General features: G+C 39.7%; 1 protein-coding gene across 8 annotated transcripts in view; it reads right to left on the bottom strand.

Moving 5' to 3' along the window:
* Positions 1–25,173, bottom strand: part of INTS2 (integrator complex subunit 2) — a 60,777-nt gene extending 35,604 nt beyond the window's left edge. For 4 of the 8 annotated variants that reach the window (XM_030763151.2, XM_022552559.2, XM_089900963.1 and 1 more), the window contains exons 1-9: positions 16,260–25,173; positions 14,687–14,993; positions 13,213–13,351; positions 10,960–11,062; positions 10,012–10,125; positions 7,854–7,984; positions 7,442–7,615; positions 4,205–4,431; positions 2,395–2,520 (exon numbers count right to left, since the gene is read on the bottom strand). In XM_030763151.2, the coding sequence (XP_030619011.2) occupies positions 2,395–2,520; positions 4,205–4,431; positions 7,442–7,615; positions 7,854–7,984; positions 10,012–10,125; positions 10,960–11,062; positions 13,213–13,351; positions 14,687–14,993; positions 16,260–16,278 (1,340 nt within the window). In that variant the 5' untranslated portion in view covers positions 16,279–25,173. The other 4 variants (XM_030763152.2, XM_089900962.1, XM_022552555.3 and 1 more) reach the window with 4 other exon arrangements.
* Between the last annotated feature and the right edge of the window lie 104 nt (positions 25,174–25,277).

Here is a 25,277-nt window from a genome sequence, read left to right as displayed (position 1 = left end):
GAGCCAACACAGATGAGTGATAACTGACCTAGCAGACCCGAGAAAGCAGAACACTAAACTGACAGGTGGGAAAACCAATCTGCCACTTACACCACAGAATCCCCAAAGGCCTCAGAAACTGACAACTCCAGGCAGTTCTGGGAGTGAGAATGAAGACAGAGACTAAATATCGACAGTCTGTATGAGCAGTAGACCTCCAAATCACCTCCATTCTACACACCTAGATGAATACCCATCCCCCAGTAGAGAGGAGAAGACTAGAGATCTATTCTCTGGATATAGTAAAAAAGGGTGTCTCTGAACTGACGGACAATCAGGGATATCTAGAGCACCTTTCTGAAAGTAGAAGAATTATGTGAATGCTTATACTGCAGTCTGAGACATCCCAGCCCTTAACCCTCACTTTATTTATAGGCCTCCACTCCCCAAGCAAGACAACAGTCTTCTCTAAGACTCTGAAAAGCCCAAGAGTTTCCCATCTATGCATTCAGAAGTTCTAACCTGCTTTTTAGTTTCCCACTCTTAAATATGAACAGACAATCAAGAATTACCAAACCTGAAAAAAAGCTTCTAACTTGAAAAATATAGAACAAAAAAAGGCAGAAAAAAAGAAACTTAGAGAAAAGAAACAGAACAAATAAAACCCCTTCAATCATTTTGATTAATATCAGAGAAACCATGCCATGATGAAGCAGTAGACAGTATAAAAAAGAAACAGGGCTTCCCCGGTGGCGCAGTGGTTGAGAGTCCGCCTGCCGATGCAGGGGACGCGGGTTTGTGCCCCGGTCCGGGAGGATCCCACGTGCCACGGAGCAGCTGGGCCCGTGGGCCATGGCCGCTGGGCCTGCGCGTCCGGAGCCTGTGCTCCGCAGTGGGAGAGGCCACAACAGTGAGAGGCCCGCGTACCGCAAAACAGAACAAAACAAAACAAAACAAGAAATCCTAGGGACAAAAGGCTAATCCTACATGACTCCATATTTAAAAAGAACAAGCCGCAAAAAGGACCAGGAAACAGAATGTCATCAGATTTCTCAACAGTAACATTGGAAGTTAGAAGACAATAGAGCAAGACTTTCAAAATCCTCAAAGGGAATTATTTCCAACTTAGAATTCTATACCCCATCAAACTATCAATCAAGTGTCAAAGCAGAATAAAGACATTTTCAGACATACCCAGTCTTAAAATAATTTACCTCTCGCATACCCATTCTAAAGACGCAAAATGAGGGAGCAAATTAAAAAAGATGGAGGGACTTCCCTGGTAATCCGGTGGTTAAGACTCCACGCTCCCAATGCAGGGGGCCCAGTTCGATCCCTGGTCAGGGAACTAGACCCCATATGCTGCAACTAAAAGATCTCACATGCCACAACTAAAGATCCCACGTGCTGCAACTAAAGATATCGCATGCCACAAGGAAGATCCCGACTGCCTCAACTAAGACCCGGCACAGCCAAATAAATAAATAAATAAATAAATAAAAGTAAAAAGATGGAGACATAAGATGCAGGAAACAGAAGACCCAACAAAGGACAGCTGAAGCAAGTCCCCAAAATAATAGTGAAGAGCAATTCCCAGATGAGAGCTGTGTACCAGGTGCAGAGGTAGCCAGTTCAGATGGGAGGTCAAAATGTTCCAGGAGAGATTTCCTCAAGAAAATGAAACTGGCAGAATATCTAATGAGTCTGAACATCTTGAGAGGAGGTTTAGATTGGCAGAGTGTTTGAGATTGCATTAATGTAAGCACACAAAATACAGAGCAAATGAAAAACAAAGAACAAAAACACAGGATAATTATTAATGGAGAAACAAGTTTTGCAAAAGAAAAGTAATCATCTACTGCTTGGTTGCACTTCCACTAGTGTAACATAAACAACTATGTATTGGTCAAAGCAAAATAATAACTGTACTGGGAGAATGGAAAGATAGAAAGGATGTGTAGATATGTTGAGGACAGAGAGAAAAGAGAGAACTAATTCCTTATTCTCATAGTGGGAAGTCAACAAATACTCCTAAAACGAAAAATCAGGATGTAGCGAATACAAACATGTTAATAAAGATGCGGTAGTAAAAACCAAAAGAATCAGCTGAAAGAACTGAAAGAAGCTGCTTCTAGGGAAGGGGAAACAGGGAGAGTGGGGAATAAGGACTACAATTTGCCTCGAATCTTGAAGAACTCTTTTGACTCCTTTAAACAATGTGTACATGAAACTTTGATAAAGGCAAATAAAATAACTGGCATACAGGAGATGCTACTGATATCCTTTTATTAAATAATACCAATGTCCCTATCTTAGACCATTTTGTAGTAAGCTCCTAATTAATTTTGTACATGTGTTTTAATAAATAAACAAAAGCAGACCTTGAGAAAATAGTACAGTTATATAGTTGGGTACCTGACAAGTGTAGAAAAGGCCAGGAGCATACAAAAGGAAAGTGAAACAAAGCGAACCCCAGCTGGTGTGGCAGGAGGACGGCTTGTCATCAACTGCAGTAATTGCTCAGCTTCTTCCTCAGTTGGTCTAAAAAAGGAATACATTATTAGGTTTTGCTTTTTTCAGTTGAGAGAAGGAAGAAGGGACTTCTCAACAGTTTAACCTTTCAGATACAAATCTTGAGCTTTATAATGTACCTCACTACTTATAAAATCTTTAATATCTTAAGACGTCAAAAGCAAAACTGTTGAATTCACAACTAGTGTTTTTCCTCAGACACAGATACAGGTAGTCCCCACTTTGCACAGTAGTGTGGGACCATAAAAATAACGATGCAAGCTGAAACTGCATCAAGATCTTAATAATCAATGGGGAAAATTACAGCTGTTCCACGACTTTTAAAATTTTTGTCAGGACATTAAAAACTCTGTTGGTTACAATGAATAGGGAAATTTTTTTAAATAGTAAAACTAATATTTATACAGCATTCTATAATTGGATATATTAGAAACATTGGGAATTAAAGCGTTTTCTTTGTAAAAGATTTATCAAGAGTAGTTTGAACAGCCCTTGCCATCTTCTCATTGTATAACTTATAATATGGAGTGAGCATCTTCTCTAAGCCTTGATGAATTATCATACCCCCTTCTAAGTTTGGATCAGCTTCCAATATTTTATCCTTTGTAGTTCCAGTCATGAAATATCTGAGAGTTCCTTTAATGTGAAGATTTTTGTCAGCATCAGTCCTCTGGGTCTTCATCCCTTTTGTCACAATGACTTTCCTCAAGTTCGCCTTCACTAAGCTCACCTGGCTACGTATCTAGGGTCTCTCAAACGGCAGCACTGCCAACATCCTCACAGTCAGCTGTTTCTTCTATTTACGTTTGGCTCACATGTCACTTCCAGCGTTAACTACTTTCTTTGCTACACTTTCATTTTTATTGGCCAATTCCCTCTTTCAATTATCCATTTCTGTAAAATATCACATGGGTTTATTCACTGAGAGACAAGGAGATGATACTACTACTCACTTTGCTGTCTGTTCATGAACTGAGTAATACTTGTACATGGACTAGTTACTGAAAGATTTTAAAAGAAATGATGTGATTGGTCACTGCTCATGATGTGCCTCTTTTATTTACACAGTGATTTGTGGCTTAAAAAGCTCTCAGCAAAGTTTGTACTTTATACAATAATTTGGTTAATGTATCATGGTAACTGATACATTAGTTGTTGAGGGAGCAGTGTTACTTAACTAAAGTGTGGTAACTGAAACTCAAGTTAACAGAGACATGCAAAGTGAGGACTACATGTATAACAGTTGAGGACAGTATTCAAAAGGATGTAGTCAGTGACTAAGAAATCTCGTGCTTAATAATCGCATCATATCAATTTTAAACAATCTATGATCTCAGTTGTAAAAGGAAACACAGAACACATTTACTTCAACTAGCTGCATGGGCTAGGTAAAGGATAACTCACAGATCACTCATGAGAGCCATGTCAAGCTGTGGTAGAGGCATAGGTTTCTTAAACTGCTCTCGCTCCTCCCGTATTTACATAATTCTATTTACAATCAGACCAAAATAGATGGATAAATCCCAGCTAGGAATGTTTGCCTGAGGCCTTCATTCTTGATATAGGCGAGCTCACTACCTAAGCCCAATAGAAAACCCAAGTCCTCTGAATAAAAGGCCTGTGGCTCACTTTCTTGGGATTAGAAACAAGAAAGTAAAATGACAAAAAGGTAAAATATCAAATTATTGAATACTTGAGTCCAGCGATCCCCATCAAAGCACAGTACAGACGTAAGAGTGCACTGGCTTTCACAACATGCTCTTCTTTCAGCCCCGAATACACAGACACATTGGGCTCCATCTCCACATCAGCTTCTTCCACAATGCGGGTACTTCTTACTGTGGGAAGAATGCCCATCAACTCCAGAAGAAGCTGCCTTCTCATTTGCCAAAGGACAGAACTACTGGTCTCTCTTTTTCTCTGTAAAATATGGGCCACAAAAGGAAGAAAGCATGGAGCACTTACTAAGTCAGAAGGAAGTTCAAACAAAGCTCTCCACTTAAACACTTGAAACTGATCCATTTGAGGAGGCTGAGGCTATCATAACTGCAGAATCTCATTTTAATCCATCGAGCAAATTCAGTGGATTTGACAAATACTCTACTCACCCTAATTTGGACTGGTTGTACAGAAAATACTAAATTAATAACAATTTGAGATGTAAAACATCATGTAAATGATGCTTTCAAATACATAATGACTAGTGGAGTCATATGTACAAAGTGCTCAGATTGTGAAGACACAAGGGCTTGAGTGGAAACAAAAGCTCTGCTATTAATTGATTATGTACTTTTAGGCATATAAGTTAACCTCTCTGAACCCCTTGTCTTAAATGACAAGGAGATGAATATCTTATTAATAATATTTAACTCCCAGGAGTGCTCTAGTTAGGAGTTCACAAGTCTACCACCCCCCCAGTTCTTCAGGCAGGGATAACGTCCAGTCATCTCTTACTCATCAGGGCCTGACATATTGTGCCTGACATACAGCAAGCGTTCAATATTTGTTAAATAGATGAACAAACGAACAAAGATAATAAATATGAAAGCAGTTCTAAACTGTAAAGGACTAGGCAAAAGTTAGTTATTATTTTTAGAGTGTTTCAAAGTAAAATATGGTAAGCCTGTTTTATTAATGATATAAGGTTCAAATAAGCTTATTGCACACAAAGAACAATTACCAACAAGCGGATCATACCAGGTGCTTAGCACAGTGCCTGACATATAGAAGAAATACTAGAAATATTCACTTCCTTTTCAAAAGCAAAGTTTAAAATTAGTTTTCAAATGGGCTAGAAGTAAAGTAAAACTTGGATACAGAAAAGTATGGTGAATTCATGGCATAAAAAAAATAGACTGGGGGCTTCCCTGGTGGCGCAGTGGTTGAGAGTCCGCCTGCCGATGCAGGGGACATGGGTTCGTGCCCCGGTCCGGGAGGATCCCACATGCCGCGGAGCAGCTGGGCCCGTGAGCCATGGCCACTGAGCCTGCGCGTCTGGAGCCTGTGCTCCGCGGCGGGAGAGGCCACAGCGGTGAGAGGCCTGCGTACCACAAAAAAAAAAAAAAAAAAAAAAAAGACTGAAGAAGGGTCTAAGCAGTATACATGTTACTGTCAAGCTCACTGACCTCAAGAAGTTAAAACCCATTCTGCATTAGTTTCTTTGTAGGGACAGGACTCTATTCACAGAGTTACCATGCGATGTTTTTTGAAAAAGTACAATATTTTGCAAGTTAAAAACTGTTGCAAAATATAATATATATTCATCAATAGATGGATGGATAAATGTAGTAGATACATACAATAAAATATTAGCCTTAGAAAGGAAGGAAATTCTGACACATGCCACAACATGCATGGACCTTAAAAACATAATGCTAGGGACTTCCCTGGAGGCGCAGTGATTAAGAATCCGCCTGCCAAAGCAGGGGACATGGGTTCGAGCCCTGGTCCGGGAAGATCCCACATGCCATGGAGCAACTAAGCCCACGCGCTGCAACTACTGAAGCCCGCGCGCCTAGAGCCTATGCTCTGCAACAGGAGAAGCCACCACAATGAGAAGCCCGCACACCACAGTGAAGAGTAGCCTCCGCTTGCCGCAACTAAAGGAAGCCCACGCACAGCAACAAAGACCCAATGCAGCCAAAATAAAATAAAATAAACATTATGCTAAGGAAAATAAGCCAAACTCAAAAAGAGAAATACCACTTATACGAGGTACCTAGAATGGGCAAATTCATAGAAACAGAAAGTAGAAAAGAGATTACCAGGCGCTGGGAGGAAGGAGGAATGGGAAATTATTGTTTAATGGGTACAGAGTTTCTGTTTGGGATGATGAAAAAGTTCTCAAAATGAATAGTGATGTTGGTTGCACAACACTGTAAATGTACTTAATGTCACTGAACTGTACACTTAAAAATGATTCAAATGGTAAATTTTACATTATGTATATTTTACCACAATAATAATAATAATAATAATATACACACACATATTAAAATTACAGACTACAATAACAACTTGTATTGATGACCTAATGTAGCAACCTAACGTAGCAGTTCTCACGTGGCTGACCCAGAAACCTGGAGATTACCAATACTCTTTTGGGGGTCCAGAAGGTCAAAAATATTTCCTTAACATTATAGATCTTTTTCACTCATTCTCCCACAAGTACACAGTGCAGTTTTTCCAAAGGCCAGACATTAAAGAGACTTGCAAAAATGCACAATGATACCACTCTTTTCAGTAAATTTTTGTTTTGGAAAATACGGTTATTTTTCATTAAAAAAGTATAGTCACATTTAATGAGATTATTATTTTTCAATTAATTATAAATAAATATTTCAAAAACTGCAGTTTTCATTTCTAGTATGGTAAATATCAATAGATAAAATCCTATACAGGGACTTCCCTGGTGGCGCAGTGGTTAAGAATCCGCCTGCCAATGCAGGGGACACGGGTTCGAGCCCTGGTCTGGGAAGATCCCACATGCTGTGGAACAACTAAGCCTGTGCGCCACAACTACTGAGCCTGCAATCTAGAGCCTTCAAGCCACAACTACTGAGCCCACGTGCCACAACTACTGAAGCCCATGCACCTAGAGCCCATGCTGTGCAGCAAGAGAAGCCAAAGCAATGAGAAGCCCACACACCACAGCGAAGAGTAGCCCCCGCTCGCCGCAACTAGAGAAAGCCTACATGCAGCAACAAAGACCCAACACAGCCAAAAATAAATTAATTAAATTTAAAAAAAAAAAAAAAAGCCCATACAAAAGCTCTTTGGAGTTCTCAATGATTTATTTTAAATGTTAGGAGGTCCTGAGACTAAGAAGTTTGAGAACCACGGACTTAATGACATCATTCTAAAAGTGTTTCTTCCTCTCTTACTACTAAAATAGCATGATCCTTGGTCTATACACGTATTTCTCCCTCACCTGCTGTCCATTTCGGATAAAAGTTCCAAACCAAGTCCGGACTTTCGCATTTGTTCCAAGAAGTAAACCACTAACAAAACAAACCAAGTCACTCACTCCGTCTTCACTAGCTTCATTTTTAGTATGATCCAAGGTCAAAGCCACTCCAAGACCTGGCAAGTGACATTCTTCCACCTAACAGAGCAAAGAAAACAAACTGAATTCAATATCATAAGGAAAAGGGCCAGGATGAGCCAGAATCTAAAGTTTAGGGGAGGACATAACACAAAACATAAAAACCCAGAGAAGAAGGTAATACATCCAGTCTATAACTATAATTCCAAATCTCTATAATATTCTAAAACCATCTTGAGAAGGGTTCCTGGTCCTAATATAAAGGCTTTTATCTCAGAAAAATAATAAGATCTCTTACCACCATGCCTCGGACCTTCAGGGCCTGAGAAGGATTCATTTTACATAAGAAGCGTAAGGCATCCGTCCTCCGCCTTCCTCCAAGACTCTCTTCATCTTGTCGTTCTCCATTTTTGATCAGGCCCCTACAAACTGAACATTTAATAGGCTCCATTACCTTAAGCTTTGTAAGTAGGATATCAGAAACAATTTTTTCAGTCTTGAGAATCGCTCATTTATGCAGATTAGACACTACAGAAGAAAAGGATCAGGAAACTTGAAAACATAGCAATAGAAACTGATCAAAATAAAGCCAAGAGTGAAAAGAGACTCAAAAAAATGAACTGTGACCTGTGGAACATCAAATAGTCAAACATACTTGTAATGTCTCAGAAAAAGAGAATGAAAGACAAATATATATATTTGAAGAAATTTTTACAAACTTGATGAAAACTAAAAACCCACAAGTTCAATAAACTCCAAGAAGGATAAACACTAAGAAAATCATACCAAGACACATCACAATCAAATCTCTGAAAACCAGTGATAAAGAGAAAATCTTAAAAGTAGCCAGAAGGGATAAAAAAAAAAATAAACAAATAAAAGTAGCCAGAGGAAAAAAAGGAACATGTACAGAGGAATAAAGATAAAAATTACCATAGACAACAGAATGACATCTTTAAAGAGCTGAAAGGTCAACCTAACTCTATCGTGTAATATTCAGTAAATCTCTTAGAAACAAAAGGGAAATATTATCAATGCCTCCATTTTTCAAATGAGAAGTTAAGTATCTTGATGGAGATCACACAAAGAGTGAGTGACAAGTTTAGAAATTATGCCCCCCAGGGCTTCCCTGGTGGCACAGCGGTTAAGAATCTGCCTGCCAATGCAGGGAACAGGGGTTCAAGCCCTGGTCCCGGAAGATCCCACATGCCACGGAGCAACTAAGCCCGTGTGTCACAACTACTGAGCCTGCACTCTAGAGCCCGCGACCCACAACTACTGAGCCTGCATGCCCCAACTACTGAAGCCCACGTGCCTAGAGCCTGTGCTCCGCAACAAGAGAAGACACCACAATGAGAAGCCTGCGCACCGCAACGAAGAGTAGCCCCCGCTCGCTGCAACTAGAGAAAGCCCGCGCACAGCAACGGAGACCCAGTGCAGCCAAAAATAAACAAATACAAATAAATAAATTTATTAAAAAAAAAAAAGAAATTATGCCCCCCAGATCCAGCATCTTTTTCTGCTTGACTCTCAATTCACGAATTACCTTGCTCAATAAATGTAATTTTTATTTCACTCAGACCCAAACAACAATCTTCAGTCACTAGCAGTTTGAAATAGTGGTGAAAATTTCAGTTGATTTTTCTCAATTTCTACCCTATACTTTTCTGCAAGCTGATAGCAATAAGGCTAAAAAACAAAGGTCTGATTGCTGGTATTTCTGATTACGTATATCTCGTACTGCTCTTTGGCTATTTCACAGATATATGTTCTCTCCCCTTTGTTCACTGAACACAGGGATTATATATTCTATTTCTTTAGTATTTTTTACTTCCCTATTATAGCACTGGTGATGAATGGTCAAAAAAAGAAAATTTTGCTGCATACTCACTGTACTTAAATCTGTAACCTCAAAACAATTTTGAATTCTCTAAACTCAGCATTTCTACAATGAATACGCACTAATAAATTTTCAAAAACTAAAATCTCAAATAAAACCATATAAGTGTTTCTTCTTAGCTCAAACAATAGGTCCTAGGGACTTCCCTGGTGGTGCAATGGTTAAGAATCCGCCTGCCAATGCAGGGTACATGGGTTCGAGCCCTGATCTGGTAAGATCCCACATGCCAAGGAGCGGCTAAGCCCGTGTGCCACAACTACTGAGCCTGTGCTCTAGAGCTCGCAGGGCACAACTACTGAGCCTGCGTGCCACAACTACTGAAGGCCGCAAGCCTAGAGCCCATGCTCCACAACAAGAGAAGCCACCGCAATAAGACCGCACACCATAACGAAGAGTAGCCCCCACATGCAGCAACTAGAGAAAGCCTGCACACAGCAAAGAAGACCCAACACAGCGAAAAATAAATAAATAAATAAATTTATTAAAAAAAAAAAAAAAAGGTCCTGTACATGCCCAAGCAAATCTCTTCAATATCCCATTTTAAAATTACATTTACCTTCATTAAAACTATCAGGAACATTGGCCACCAACAGACACAAGAACCAGGCACCATTTCTAACATGGAGCAAGGCTTCAGCTACATCAACTATAGGAAGCAGGGATGGGAGCTCTATAAGAAAACAAAATCAGTGTTACTACTAAGGAGTGATATTTCATTGTATCATACATTAAACATCTTTTGACATTTCACCAATGTCATTTAAAAGTAATTAAAGTACTTTCTTTTCATAGTGTAGAGTTGAACTGTCCAGTAGGATAGCCAGTAGCCACATGTGACTATTTAAATTAAAATTAAATTAAATTAAAAATAGTTTCATTCCTCAATCACACTAGCCACATTTCAAGTACTCCATAACCACATGTGGCTAGTGGCTACTGTACTAGACAGCACAACACAGAACACTGTCATCGCTGTGGTGGACAGTGTTGGTCAAAAGAGTTACTTTCATGAAAATTTTCTCTGCATTTTTATGTCCTCTATCTTTTAATTCTGATCATGCATACCTATTATAAAGAGCCCAGAAAATACAAAAAGTGCAAAGAATATAAATAAAATCAGCTCTAATCCCATCACTCAAAGTTAATAATTTGAAAGATTTTATTTTAATCCCCCTATGGGTATTACTTTTAACAAAACTGGGATTATATTCTACTTACCATTTTGCCACTTGCTTTTTTCATTTAACATATTGTGAACATTTTCCAAAATGATTAAATTTCTTCAAATACACCACTTTAATGGCTGCACAGTATGCTATACTATGGAAATAATATAATTTACTTAATCATTGTCCTACTATTAGTCATTTTTGACCTAAACTTTTAAGGTACATTCTTAATTAGGTGAACCTTAAAACAGCACAACACTCCAGGTTAAGAAGTTACACAGTATCATTTAACAAGAAACTATATCTGAAATTTATCTAAGCACTCATTATAGTACCTGCTTGTAAAATACAAAGTACATCTGCAGCTTCCTCCAAATAGACTGGACTCTCAAATAGCTCAGATGACTTGAAAAAAAATTCTCCACTGGACTCAGATACCTTTAAAAAAAAGAAAGAAAAAAGAAATGATGAACTCTCTTAATTTCAGGTAATGAATTAGACCCCTTACTATTTTTGTAATTATTTTTTGAGCTTACAGACCGTGTCTCTTAATAAGTCATTAATATACTACAGTAGAATATGCAGTACTGGATGAATGTACCAATTTAACCACAATTAGTCAAGTCACATTGTTATTCCAGACATGCAATATGAGTCTTGATAATTTATATTTATACAAATATTTGGAGACATCTGGAATTAAAGATAAGACAAGCCAAAGAAATGAACTAAGAATGCTACCTACATAAGTTGTAGTTCAAAAAAAAGCTAAAAAACTATAAACTTAAAGCAGTATAACAGCTATAAATTCATGTTCTAAATGAAGTGTGGGAAAAACAAAGAATAAAAATTTAGGTCATCAAAAGTACCAACCAGCTTTTCTGAAAATTTCCTACAGAAGTTTCATTGCTACATCTCCCATATGCTGAAGGGTGCTGAACTGAAAAACTGGAAACCGCTCAGAGGAGGCAGGTCACTTATTTCATTAGAGGCATCAAGTACAGTATTAAGAAAAAGATGTAGGAAAATATTAGTTAAAATTAAAGACTGTCAAGAATTCCCCGGCAGTTCAGTGGTAAGGACTCTGTGCTTTCACTGCTGATGGCCCAGGTTCGATCCCTGGTCAGGGAACTAAGAGCCTGCAAGCCACATGGTGTGACCAAAAAAATAAGAAAAATCAAAAATAAAAGAAAAAGAAAAAATTAAAGACTATCAGTATAGTAGAAAAGAGCTGAAGTAAATAACTTTGTAATAGAAAAAAAAATTAAGATTTGTAACACATCTTAAAAACTATCTAGAACTAACTAAATCCACGCCCCCATCAGTATTTTCTTCGGAAACAGAATTTAGGTTTTTTTGGTCCACAATTGATAAAACTAAACTTTATTTATTATAAATTAACTAACCTTGATATTCTCAAAGTAAAAAACATTTGCTTCTCAAACTCTGGGCCCAATCTTATATAAGACATCTTAATATGAAGATCCAACTTAGTTCTCTGTATGGTAACTCCTAACATTAACAAATTTAAAATTCAGAGTTTCAATTAACCATTATCACCCAAAAGTCCATGACCTAAAGTAACCTATGTACACCCAAAACTAATATAACATTGCAAATCTTCAATAAAAATAAATAAATAGGGACTCCCCAGGTGGCGCAGTGGTTAAGAATCTGCCTGCCAATACAGGAGACACGGGTTCAAGCCCTGCTCTGGGAAGATCCCACATGCCGCAGAGCAACTAAGCCCGTGCGCCACAACTACTGAGCCTGCGCTCTAGAGCCCATGAGCCACAACTACTGAAGCCTGCATGCCACAACTACTGAGCCCACACGCCTAGAACCCGTGCTCTGCAGCAAGAGAAGCCACCGCAATGAGAAGCCCACACACTACAGGGAAGAGCAGCCCCCGCTCGCCGCAACTAGAGAAAGTCCGTGCAGCAACGAAGATCCAGTGCAACCAAAAATAAATAAATAAATAAATTTTTAAAAAATTTTTTAAATAAAAGAAAGAAAGAAAGTAACCTATCATTTTTCTGAGATGAGAGGTTGAATAGCCTTCTTTAGTATACAGGAACAATTCAGCCACCTAGTGAGTGAAGCTAGCCAAATATCCCACATTCAATTCAGCTTTGATACTCCCCAGTCACCGTTACGTATGAGGTACATAATTCAATCAGTATCTAAAGGAATCTCACACATTTTTTAGGAATCACGTACATACTTCACAACATTTTATGGGAGAAATTATATCCTATAGAGATATTTTCAAATTTTGTCATTTATACAAGTCTTGAGCTATATATCTTTCTAAATATCAAGAAGCCGTTGAATGGACTCCATACACAAAAAAAACCTTATGATAGAGAATGCAGAATAGGCATAAATTAGAGAAAATAGTAATTAGAAACAGCCTTTAAAAGCAGGCATTTAATATCCTTTCAAGCCTTTGAAAGGAAGACACTTACATAACAAATAGAAATATGTGTACAAGAGGATGCAACCTGCCTGCCTTCTTGCCTGTTTCTACCTTCTATGTGCAGATATCAAGTCATGCATATTTTGAGCTGTGATTAAAATAGACGCACCTTGTTCATAATTGCCAAAAGTTCACTAAGCACAAGACGCAATCGACGAGGTGAATCACTGTGTTCAAACTCTAAAGTCAGTCCATGCTGCAGCTGTGATACCAGGATGCTCTCTCCACTGCCTCCTCCAAGTTTATGCCTAATAAAGTACAAACGTGTAAAACAATTATGAGAACACTGGCACAGAAATAAAAGCATAAAAATGACCTTTTACAGAAATAATCTACAAAAGAATATATGAATTCTTTTCATATATTTCATGAATGTATTACTTCTGAAATATTTTGTTTTTCTATTTCAGAGATTCACAACCTGTGTAAAGACTCCATTACAACTGACAGTTAACACCCACTTCCATTAACAACAGTGGCTCACTACTGGATCCACAATGGGGGAGGAAGGACAAAACAAATGTCCAGAATTTGGGGGACTCAGTACAAGCTTAACAAGCCTCCTACAGGACTTCCCTGGAGGTCCAATGGTTAAGACTCTGCACTTCTACTGCGGGGGGTGGGGGTTCCATCCCTGGTTGGGGAACTAAGATCCCTGGTTGGGGAACTGAGATCCCTGGTTGGGGAACAAAGATCCCTGGCTGGGGAACTAAGATCCCTGGTCAGGGAACTAAGATCCTGCATGCTGTGTGGCAGAACCAAAAAAAAATAAAAAATAAAAAAAAAAATAAAAGCCTCTCAGGAGATTCCAATAAATCCTTCTACTCTAGGGGAACTTACCCTACCCCCTTCCCACTGAGGGTAATTAGCCTAATCAGTTTAGCCTGAGCACAACAGTGTATCTAGCCAAAGTTCTCAGCACAACATTTTACAATATGGAATTCAAAACACCCTAGAGGCCTCCCCTGGTGGCGCAGTGGTTGGGAGTCCACCTGCCGATGCAGGGGACACGGGTTCATGCCCCGGCTTAGAAAGATCCCACATGCTGCGGAGCGGCTAGGCCCGTGAGCCATGGCCACTGAGCCTGCGCGTCTGGAGCCTGTGCTCCGCAATGGGAGAGGCCACAACAGTGAGAGGCCCGCGTACCACAAAAAAAATAAAATAAAAATACAAAAGACCCTAGAATTTTAATTATAAATGAAAAATAACTTTAAAAAATGCTCTCCAGGGCTTCCCTGGTGGCGCAGTGGTTGAGAGTCCGCCTGCCGATGCAGGAGACACGGGTTCGTGCCCCGGTCCGGGAAGATCCCACAAGCCACAGAGCTGCTGGGCCCGTGAGCCATGGCCCCTGAGCCTGCGCGTCCGGAGCCTGTGCTCTGCAACGGGAGAGGCCACAACAGTGAGAGGCCCGCGTACCGCAAAAAAAAAAAAATGCTCTCCAAAGTTCAGATTCCCAATCTTCTCTTTTTTGGAAGAGTGCACTGCAATAAGAAGCCCTAAAATCTCCAAAAAAATTTGATTCCCTCTTTTTAAGCAAATCGAAATAAATACCAATCAATCCACATTATATAGTATGACATTACCTAAGCTGCTGTTCTTTGCTGGCATCCTGTTCTAAAGCATGAAAGTCCACAGACAACAAAGCAACAATGGAATTGACAGCTTCCACTCCAGAGAGAAGACGAAGGATGAGTTTTTTATCCTGAGCCCAGCTTTGGCTCTGGTCAGCAGGAGCACAAAGTGCCATCCGCACCAAGCAGGGCAGGAGAAGTCTTAATTCTGGATCACTTAAAGATGCCAAACGAACAACGTCCACCTTCTGCATTGCCTCAAAAGCAAAAGGACTGACAAACTGAAGGCTTGTACACTCGGTCATTATCGCTGTTGATCCTAGTGGTTACAAAAAAAAAGTAGGGGTATAACTCCACATGTATGAGTTCCCCTCTTTTTAAAACCTCTGAAAAACGTGGTTTATCTTTAATAGGCCCTGATGTTGGCAATATTCCTGGCACAATTAAAGGCTCCCTATGTTTCTACTGCCACCTGGAAAATGAGAAAGAAAACAGAGTATATTAATGTCTCTTTCAGACTTAGGGACCTTCTGTTCTAATACTCCCATTTTGCAAAGAAGGAATACGAAACCCAGAGAGATTAAGTAACAGGCCCAGAGGAGTATTACTAGTCAGTGGCAAAATCCAAGGCTGAACCCTCATCTACTAAATCCCAGTCCAGTAATTTCTCCACTGTACCAGTCCTATGAGTGCCACAAGGCAAGTAAAAGAACAGCATAGTTAAGGACGCTCATCTTTTGTACCTCTTTATTTTCACACACCTACCCAACATATGTGAAGAACCGTTAAGCTTCTCTTTCCCACCCTCCACGAGTCGGTGGAAGCACTGGTAAATCGTCTCACTAGCCAGAAGTTATGACAGATTCAACGCCCTGGAGACCTTAACACTATCCTATATCCCCTGTGTTACTAGTAACAAACAAACAAAAAAACCAGCTGTGTAGGTGCAATTAGCTGTGGGAGAAAGCTGAGTCCCACTTGGGCACTTCTCTGTCTTCAAGAGCAATCAGAAACAGAAAAAGCAAGTAGCAGGTCGCCAAAGCCATCCCCTTTGAGACCCACAGACTAGCAGAAACGTGGGTAACAGAGGGCTGGGCAGAAACGTTTTGCTTTTAAGCAAAAGGAGCTGGCCTTTTAACAGAGGGGCGGGCTGACAGAGCCGAGGCGCCAAGACATGTGTGCTCATAGGTCTGGCCCCGGGCGTAACGAGAACCAACCAATCCCTCTGGCTGAGAAAAGTCGGGCAGGTTGCGGACATGGACCCCGAAACGCTCTGACGTCTGAGAAGTGAAAGCTTCATACCTTAAAATCTACCCTCCAACCTCCCGGGACCCCACGGGGATTCGGCGCCCTAGAGGCGGCACTAGAGGCGGGACGCGGTAGAAATCTAGAGCGCTGTCCGAAGTTGGGCCTAGGCGATAATCCGGATTCCCCAGCCCTGGCTGTGCCCTGAGTCGACCTGGGCAGCAAAAACCCAGTCGCCGGGACCAATCGGGCCAGCGGTGCGATGCGGGCTCGATGAGCACACCGCACAAAGGCACAGCCCGGACTTAAGGGAGGGGAAAGCGGAGGAGACTGTTTCAACCTGCACACAGCACCTTCATTCATCCCCGGCGTCTGGCTCCCGTCGGCCACCGTACTGGACTGAAAAGAAGGGTTGCTGCGAAAGGAAAACCGGAGACGTCGGCGATGATGCAACGGCACGCATTGGGCGGCTCCACCCCTTTCCGCCTTCTCTGTGTGCTCTACCCAACTTGCCCCTGGGAGTTGTAGGATCGTGCTGTTTGCAGTCTCTTCTAGAGCATACCAGCTGAATCATTTTAGATAAATCGTTAAGGCCCTCCGAACTGCAGTTTCATCATCACAGGACTACCGTGGCATTCAAATGACAACGTGTGTAAAAGAAATGTTAAAGTTGGGACTTCCTGGTGGCGCAGTGGTTAAGAATCCGCCTGCCAATGCAGAGGACACGGGTTCGAGCCCTGGTATGGGAAGATCCCACATGCCGCGGAGCGACTAAGCCCCGTGCGCCACAACTACTGAGCCTGAGGTCTAGAGCCCGAGAGCCACAACTACCGAAGCCCCCTGCGCCTAGAGCCCGTGCTCCGCAACAAGAGAAGCCACCGCAATGAGAAGCCGGCGCACCGCAACGAAGAATAACCCCCACTCACCGCAACTAGAGAAAGCCCGCAAGAAGCAACGAAGACCCAAGGCAGCCAAAAATAAATAATTTTTTTAAAAAAAGTTAAAGTTGCCCCCACTATTCTTTGACCAGAACACTAATAGAACCAGACTGTACACATTTCTTTCCATCTCTGCCTATAGAACTGTGGTGCCCTTTCAGCACCAGTTTTGTAATCCTAGGATTTGTTGGAGAATTTAAAAAGCAATCTAATCCCAAGCCTTCTTCTGCTCTCGACCTCAACACACAGTCATCAATTAAAATTAAACATCTTCATTTCGGGTTCTCAGGAATCATAGATCCTTAGAGGATGATGGATGGAGTTTAAGGAATTCTCTAGAATCCGTGCAAAATTGTGAGTGTTTGACAGTTCTGGAAAGAGGGTCCAAAACTTGCAACAACTTCTCAAAGGAGTTTTGATCACCCAGTAGATTGAGAACCTCTAGTCTCTCTATATTTTCATATTATTTCTGGTTCCTGATTCAACCAATGTGTATTTAACACCTTCTATTCAGCAGATATTATGTGGGGAGCCGAAACAAAAATATTTTACAGAGATACAGTACTTCATACTTAATAGTTTCTAAAGCTTCGACAAAGGGATAATCTCTCTAAAACTAAGGTCTGCTTTCAACACGAAAAATCAGCAAAGGAAGAAAAGAACTAATGTGTGTTACAGTGTTTCTCAAACTTTTTTCCACCTGGCGCACAGTAATACATTTCACATTGTGACCCAGAGCACAGATATACATGTATATCCACATTTACATGGAAACAAACGTTTTATGACATAATACACATATTACATGTCATGTATTCTATTTCACTTCTTTAAATTGCTGGTCACTGCACACTAAAATTGATTTCACAATCAATTTCACAATGGGTTACAAACTGTACAACATTGTCACTTTTTAGGCTGATAATCTATTAAGGACCTACTTACTGAACACTTGCTAGGCACTAGTGCTTTGTATCTGTTATCTGATTTAATTCTCTGAGGTAGGTAATATTATTTCCATTTTACAGTTGTGGGAATCGAGAGTGAGAGGTTAAGCAATTTCATTCTCCCTGGATGATCATTTCACAAGAGTGAAGGGAATTCAAACACTGGTTTGGGGGATGAATGAGAGGAGGAGGTGGATATGAACTAAGTGATTTTTTTTTTTTTTTGCAGTACGCGGGCCTCTCACTGCAGTGGCCTCTCCCGACGCGGAGCACAGGCTCCAGACGCGCAGCCCGAGCGGCCATGGCTCACGGGCCCAGCCGCTCCGCAGCATGTGGGATCCTCCCGGACCGGGACACGAACCCGTGTCCCCTGCATCGGCAGGTGGACTCAACCACTGCGCCACCAGGGAAGCCCCGAACTAAGTGATTTTTAAGATCTCTTCCAATTCTGTTTATGATCCTGTAATCACTAATGGAGATACAACATGTACATCTATCTTGATCTGTAGAGAATAGCAAATCATATCCTACCTGAATGAGATATCTAGAGTGTAATGGTGATGAGTATTGATACTTATCTTCCTCCAAGTACCTTTCTCTTCCAATTTTTATCTCAGTGGATATTTCTAACACCCAGAGTTGCTCAAGCTAGAAACCTGGAAATCATCCTAGACTCCAACCTCTCCCCCTCATATCCACTTAGTCAACAAAAGTCTTTCAAATCTACATTGTAATGTTTGCCAGTGAAATCATTTTTGGAATCATTCTATAGAACTCAGAAATCCTAGTGAAAAAAGATTTATTCATGAGCTTTTGAGTTTTAGATCGGCTTCCTCTGAGGCCTACTCCCTAACTATACTAAAACCAATTTTTACAGACTTGGCAGATCAGATGTTTACTTAAGGCAGATTCGGGAAATTCTAGAATGGTAAATAATGCTAGAAATTAGCCTTTGATTATCAAAGGAGTATCTTATCAAAGGATTATCAAGAGTATCTTATATAATTATGGCATACCTTTTTGTTATTAAATGTTTGAGGAAATAATCCCTTTTTAAGACCAATGTGGTACTGAGGCTCATTACCTTTTCTCCTCATGAAAAGATATGTTTCATCAATTCTATGATGACTTTTTTTCACATTTTAACATCTCTGAAACTGGGACATCTTACAATTACTAGGTGTTAAGCTGTACTTGACAGCATTTTTTTTTCTTAGTGGTACATAAAATGTTTTGCAATTACTGGTGTCTTAGATTTGATGAAACATGTTATATAGTTCCTATACTTTAAGTCCTGAATGAAGTGAACATTCACCTCTGACTGGCTTACTTTGCGGAGCACAGGCTCCGGATGCGCAGGCTCAGCGGCCATGGCTCACGGGCCCAGCCACTCTGCAGCATGTGGGATCTTCCCGGACCGGGGCACGAACCTGTGTCCCCTGCATCGGCAGGCGGACTCTCAACCATGACTGGCTTACTTTGATTTATTCTTTCCTACTTTAACTATTTTTCAATCAGACTAAGGGAAGAAAGAAAAAGAGAAACAAAAGAAGAGAAAAAAACAGTATCTACTGTGTTTCAGGTACTCTAGGTGCTTTTATGTAAATTATTGCCCAGTAAATGAGCTTCAACAAATTAGAAGACTTAGGTATTTAAAGGAGCACCAATGTTCTTTGGAAATAGAATCACGGAATTTCAAAAGTAAAGGGATCTCAGGAGATATCTATCTCCAGTTTTCTCAACATGGAACTCTTTTTATAATTATCCTCAACAGTGTGTCTATTTTACAAAATTTCTTCAATTGTTTCTGCCTGTCAAGAACCTTTGGACTCTTCTTTTATACTGGCTATCTGCTTTGGCTAAACATATCATATCTACATTAATTTTTTTTTTTTTTTTTTTTTTGTGGTACTCGGGCCTCTCACTGTTGTGGCCTCTCCCGTTGCGGAGCACAGGCTCCAGACGCGCAGGCTCAGCGGCCATGGCTCACGGGCCTAGCTGCTCCGCGGCATGTGAGATCTTCCTGGACCCGGGCACGAACCCGTGTCCCCTGCATCGGCAGGCGGACTCTCAACCACTGCGCCACCAGGGAAGCCCTACATTAATTTTATAGGTAAATTGTTGAGTACAATTGGGTCCAGCCAAGGTTCTGTAGCATAACATTAGAGACATCCCTCCAAGTTGACATAGCTCCAACAATCAAGCCTTTTTGGGTATAATTGTTCAACCAATTATGAATCATCCCAACTACTAAAACACTTCCCTGCTAAGGGATAAAGTTCACTTTCTTTAAGGTGGCACTCAAAAGACAGTTTTTTTGTGGTCCGACTCCTCTCTAGCCTAGACTTCTGCCATGTCCCACCATGGTGCCTCCATTTTAGTCAGTTTGAACTGCTTGTTTCCCAAATCCTTCATGTTATTCATGGGTCTTCTCCCCTACTGTTCTTCCTGTGTGGAATCCCTTTTATTCTCTTTATGTAGTAACCCCCAAGTATCCTTTAAGTCTCACTTCTAGTGTTCCCTTGTAAGAAATCCTTTCCTGACAAATCACCTATCTATTCATTAGACTTAAGTACCCTTCTTCAGTGCTCCCAAGCCACCCTTTGCTTCTTTCCATCGTAGTACTTCATATATTACCCTGTAATTGTTAGAATTTTTAGTCTGTCCCTCTCACCAGAAAGTAAGTACTTTGAGGGCAGGATTCATATTTCTTTCTTTGTCCTTGGCACACAGTATGGCACTTACTATTGGTTTTTTAAATTAATTCAAGCATGAATTATGAAACCTTAAATAACCTGCTGAATGTGGATTTCCGTGATCAGGTTATCAATGCGGTGAAAATAAGAGCTTGATTTCAGCTATTCCCTCTTGTATATGCACTGCATTGTCATTCATACCACTTTAGAGGGCTTATCAAACTGTTTATACAAACGTTTCTCAGTAGACTGAGGGCTTAAGGTCAAAGGTTTGTATCTCATTACTAGGGTAATCAATTCGTTTATTGAACGCATAGTGCTTTATCCTGGCTTCTGAGGATCTTGTTCCTAGAGTCAAGTAAATTTGTTAGTAGTTCCTAGGACATAAGTTTTTTAAACTTTAAAAACTGGGCAAGTTGTAATTTCCACTCTTTCAGAACCCTTCATTTTTACAGTGTTTCTGAATTCATATCTGCAAGTTTTTTCAGCACCCAGGATGTAATTCGTTTGGGTGTGGAGACTTGAGACTCCTTTAAATCAGTTAACTGTCTCTCAGATTTTAACTCCATCATGTTATTTTAGAGCCTGAAGACCCTTCAAGCTGATATCTTTTTAGTGGGGGTGGCTTGGGACAGAAGGGAGATAAAGCTTGAGTACTAAATACTTTACCCTTTGTATCTTTTCCATCCTAGCTCTTGCTAGAAACGTATGTTGTTGCCATTAAGCATCTTTTTTCTCTTGCAAGCCTTAGTTTATTCTGGATTTGACTCTTCTAGAGAACATAGGTATTATATCAATCATCCCTCACATTTGTATTTTAAAAATTTCAAAGTGTTTTTTGCAGTTTCCTTGGAGGTTCACGAAGCTGGTTAGGAAGATATGGTTACGGTTGAGTTCATGTACAAATGAGCAAATTGAGACTTCGAAGTGGTTCAATGATTTGTCTGAAGTCACAAGCAAGAAGGTGGCAAAACTAGGAGTACAAGAATCCTAATCCAGTGACGCCAAACTACTTCTAAATGTGAAAAAAGTTCCAAGTAATTAAAATGTTGTAACTTCATTTAAATTATTTGCAAAACTCACACTAAAGCTAAGTTGTGTAATTTCTGGTATGTTACAAGAACTCTATATGAAAAATATTACAGTGCCTTACTACATGCTAAGTGTTGCATTGGAACTGTATGCAAAATAGACCAAATTTCTGCCCTCATGGAGTCATTTGGTAGCAGAGGCAATCAATTATAAACTACAAAAAACACTATGAAGTCCCCATATAGTGTTACAATAAGAATATATAACAATAAGAGTATATAACAAGGGGCCCTGATCTGAGGCAAGGGTATACGTGGTAAGTAGGGGGAGGCCTTAAGGGAAGAATAACCGTGGGACTTTCAAAGAACTCAAATGCCTAGGAGGCTAGGAGAACACAGGAGAGAAAGGCCCATTCTGGGGCTTGTGGAGAAATAGGCAGAGGACAAATCATCTAAGACTTTTGGTATCTATCTTTAGAGCAAGAAGCAGCCATAAAGGGTTTTAAGCTACCAAGTAAAGAACATACTGAAAGTAGAGAGACGAAGTTAGGAGGATATTGCAGTGGTCCACCCAGATAAGGTTCTTCTACCCTAATCACCTTTATAGCATTGCATAGTGCTAATTTAGACTAAGGTCAGGCCAATAGAGACAGAAATGGACATATATGATAGTAAATACAGAAGACCAACAGTTTTTGATGACTGGTTACAAGGAAGAGTTTGTGGCTGGCACAACTGAATGAATGGTAGTGCCATTCACAGTGACAAGGAACACTATTAAGGACCGGGTGGTTTTTATGGAGGAAGATTGTTGATTTTAGTTAAAAGTAGATTTACTCAAGAAACAACAAAAGCAGAATCAAGACAAACTCAGGCATTCTGAATGCAAGCCTATAACACACTACATGACTTGGGGAATGCTGAATTGTATCACTTAGATTTTTTTTTCTCTGTAGCAGGGAGTGGCAAAGTAAGGAAGTTTTTAAAACATCAACCTTTTACCTTCACAAAAGGTCATTCCTGAAACAGTGCTGGTGGGTCGCTCTGAAAGAAAAAAAACACCTCAAACAATATTAAACAGAATTTCTGGTTACAGCTATAGGACCCTGAGAATAAGGGCTCTTTAGTTTTCAGTCCAGGATTGTTGTTTTCTAGCGTATACACAGGAAGATATTGGAAACTGTAGACTTAGTATCAGTATAGATGACTCAGGAATACTTTCACAACAGTTAAATTTATCTTTTACCATGAGCCGAAACCAGACTCTCTTCCTTTCTCTTTTGTTTTTGCTTATGTGAACCCTTCAAATAACCCAGTGTGCCCTTTGGACTTTTATACTCTTAACTATATGTTCTTGGGAGCATGGGGAATTGACTTACCTGAACTAGTTAATAGAGCAATACACCCTGAATATCTTGTTAAGGGACTTTTATACTCTTAACTATATGTTCTTGGGGGCATGAGGAATTGACTTATCTGAACCAGTTGTTAATAGAGCAATACACCCTGAATATCTTGTTAAGCAAAGCCTGAACATTTCATTTAACATGCCTGAGAGATAACGGTTTCCATTAAATGCCCGTTTCCCTAGAAACTAACATTTCAAAGGTTATTTACTACAAATAGCTTGAATAGAGCTCAAACAGCATTTCTAACTTTATCCTGAAGTAGATGTTCTGCCTCCAGACTTCTTAAAAACCTAAAATGACCCTATAGCTCCAAATATTTAATAATTCTGTAGTAACAATTTTGTCTCGGGCATATTTTGATAATAAAATCATTAAACAGAAAAAAATTGTTAGAACATGTTGTAATTTTGATTTTAGAATTGTGGTAAATGTATATTTGTACCTTTAGTAATAAGCTGATATTATTTCAAGTCACCTCATCAAGTTCATTAGCAAATACATACAGGTATACCTCGGAAACATTGTGGGTTTGGTTTCAGGCCACTGCAGTAAAGCAAATATAATGAAGCAAGTCACATGAAATTTTTGGTTTCCCAGTGCATGTAAAAGTTATGTTTACACTATACTGTAGTCTGTTAAGTATGCAACAGTATTATGTCTAAAAAAGCAACGTACATACCTTAATTTAAAAATACATTATTGCTAAAAAATGCTATCATCTAAGCCTATAGTACCAGTAACATCAAAGATCATTGACCATCATAAGAAACATAATAATAAAGTTAAAAATATTGTGAGAATTACCAAAATGTGACACCGAGACACAAAGTGAGAAAATGTTGCTAGAAAAATGGCACTGATAGACTTAATGCAGGGTGCCACAAACCTTCAATTTGTAAAAAACCCATTATCTGCCAAGTACAATAAAGCGAAGTGCAGTAAAATGAGATATGCTTGTACTTATGTAAATAATGTGCTAATATCAAGAGGCCAAGGTCACTTGCATGTGCAATATATTCCTTGTAGAACATTTCAAAATGTTCACCATATTCCATGATTTTACCTCTCAATCTGTAGTTCTTAATTCATATGGAGAACTTGGCAGAAGTTCTGCAAGAAAAGATTCCCAGGGATTCACTACCATCTTGAGCTTTCAAGTCTTAGATTTTGCCATGATGTACCACAGTGGGTCACAACGTAAAAGGTGTATTTGCCTAAGGTAGGGAACATGTCTGTCTCTAAGCAGCTTGAATTCTTAACAAATATTGAAGAAAAAATATCAGTAAGCCACTCAAAATAGGATTTTTCAGAGACTGGTTTTCAATACTTAAAACTACAAACAGTAAAGAAAGGGTGTATGTAGTTGCGCAACAAGTGAGCACCCCTCCCCCCCAAAAGCTTGATTTGCAGGTCTTTTTATTTATTTTAAATTATTTATTTATTTATTTGGCGGCACTGGGTCTTAGTTGCTGTACATGGGATCTATTTTTTTTAATTGCAGCATGCAGGATCTAGTTCCCTGACCAGGGATCGAACCCGGGTCCCCTGCATTGGGAGCATGGAGTCTTAACCACTGGACCACCATGGAAGTCCCTGCAGTTATTTTAGTTATACATAAAGTTAAACTGTTTTAAAAGTTAGAAAAAAAATCAGAGGTAATATAAACCATAAGACAAAAAAATTTAAAATAAAAGTTCCAACAACATACAGGATTCTTTCTTTTTACTTCCGCTGTCAGAAACGATTTTAAAATGACCACAACAATTCTGGGATCTGTCCTTACTCAGCTTAAGTTTGGACAAAAATATTTTAAACAGCAGCTTATAAAAAATGCGCAGAGCTATTTTCAGTGGGTTGTTCATATGTGATCAACACTTTTCTGGGAGTTCCCTGGCAGTCCAGTGGTTAGGACTCTGTGCTTTCACTGCCAAAAGCCCAGGTTCAATCCCTGGTCCAGGAACTAAGATCCCCCAAGCTGTGCGGCACAGCCAAAAAAAACCCCACGTTTCTTATGTTTCAAAAACATCTGTGTGATTTAAAAAATAGGACACAATTAAGCTTTAAATATTTGAAGGTAACTTGTTTAGACTTCTAGAAAACTGATATCAAACCGATCAGCCTAAAAGGAATTAATACGTAGGTACATATACAATTTTCCTGTATATTATACACCGAGGTATGATTAAAATCTTTAAAAAAATAAAATACTTCAGACGAAGAAATTGAAACTCCATTAGTCAGTTTTTAGGTTGCCCCTTTTCATTTATAAGTGACATAAAAATACTACTTTTTACACAAATTTAAGACAAATATTTTCAACAGAATGAGACACCACAA

This window comes from Delphinapterus leucas, chromosome 19 (genome assembly GCF_059928025.1).
Source record: "Delphinapterus leucas isolate spDelLeu-1000000601 "Yukka" chromosome 19, BTC_Dleu_Yukka2, whole genome shotgun sequence".
In the NCBI taxonomy this organism is placed as follows: domain Eukaryota; kingdom Metazoa; phylum Chordata; class Mammalia; order Artiodactyla; family Monodontidae; genus Delphinapterus; species Delphinapterus leucas.
Note: the sequence above shows the minus strand (reverse complement) of the source record. Positions and strands in the feature narration are given on the sequence as shown.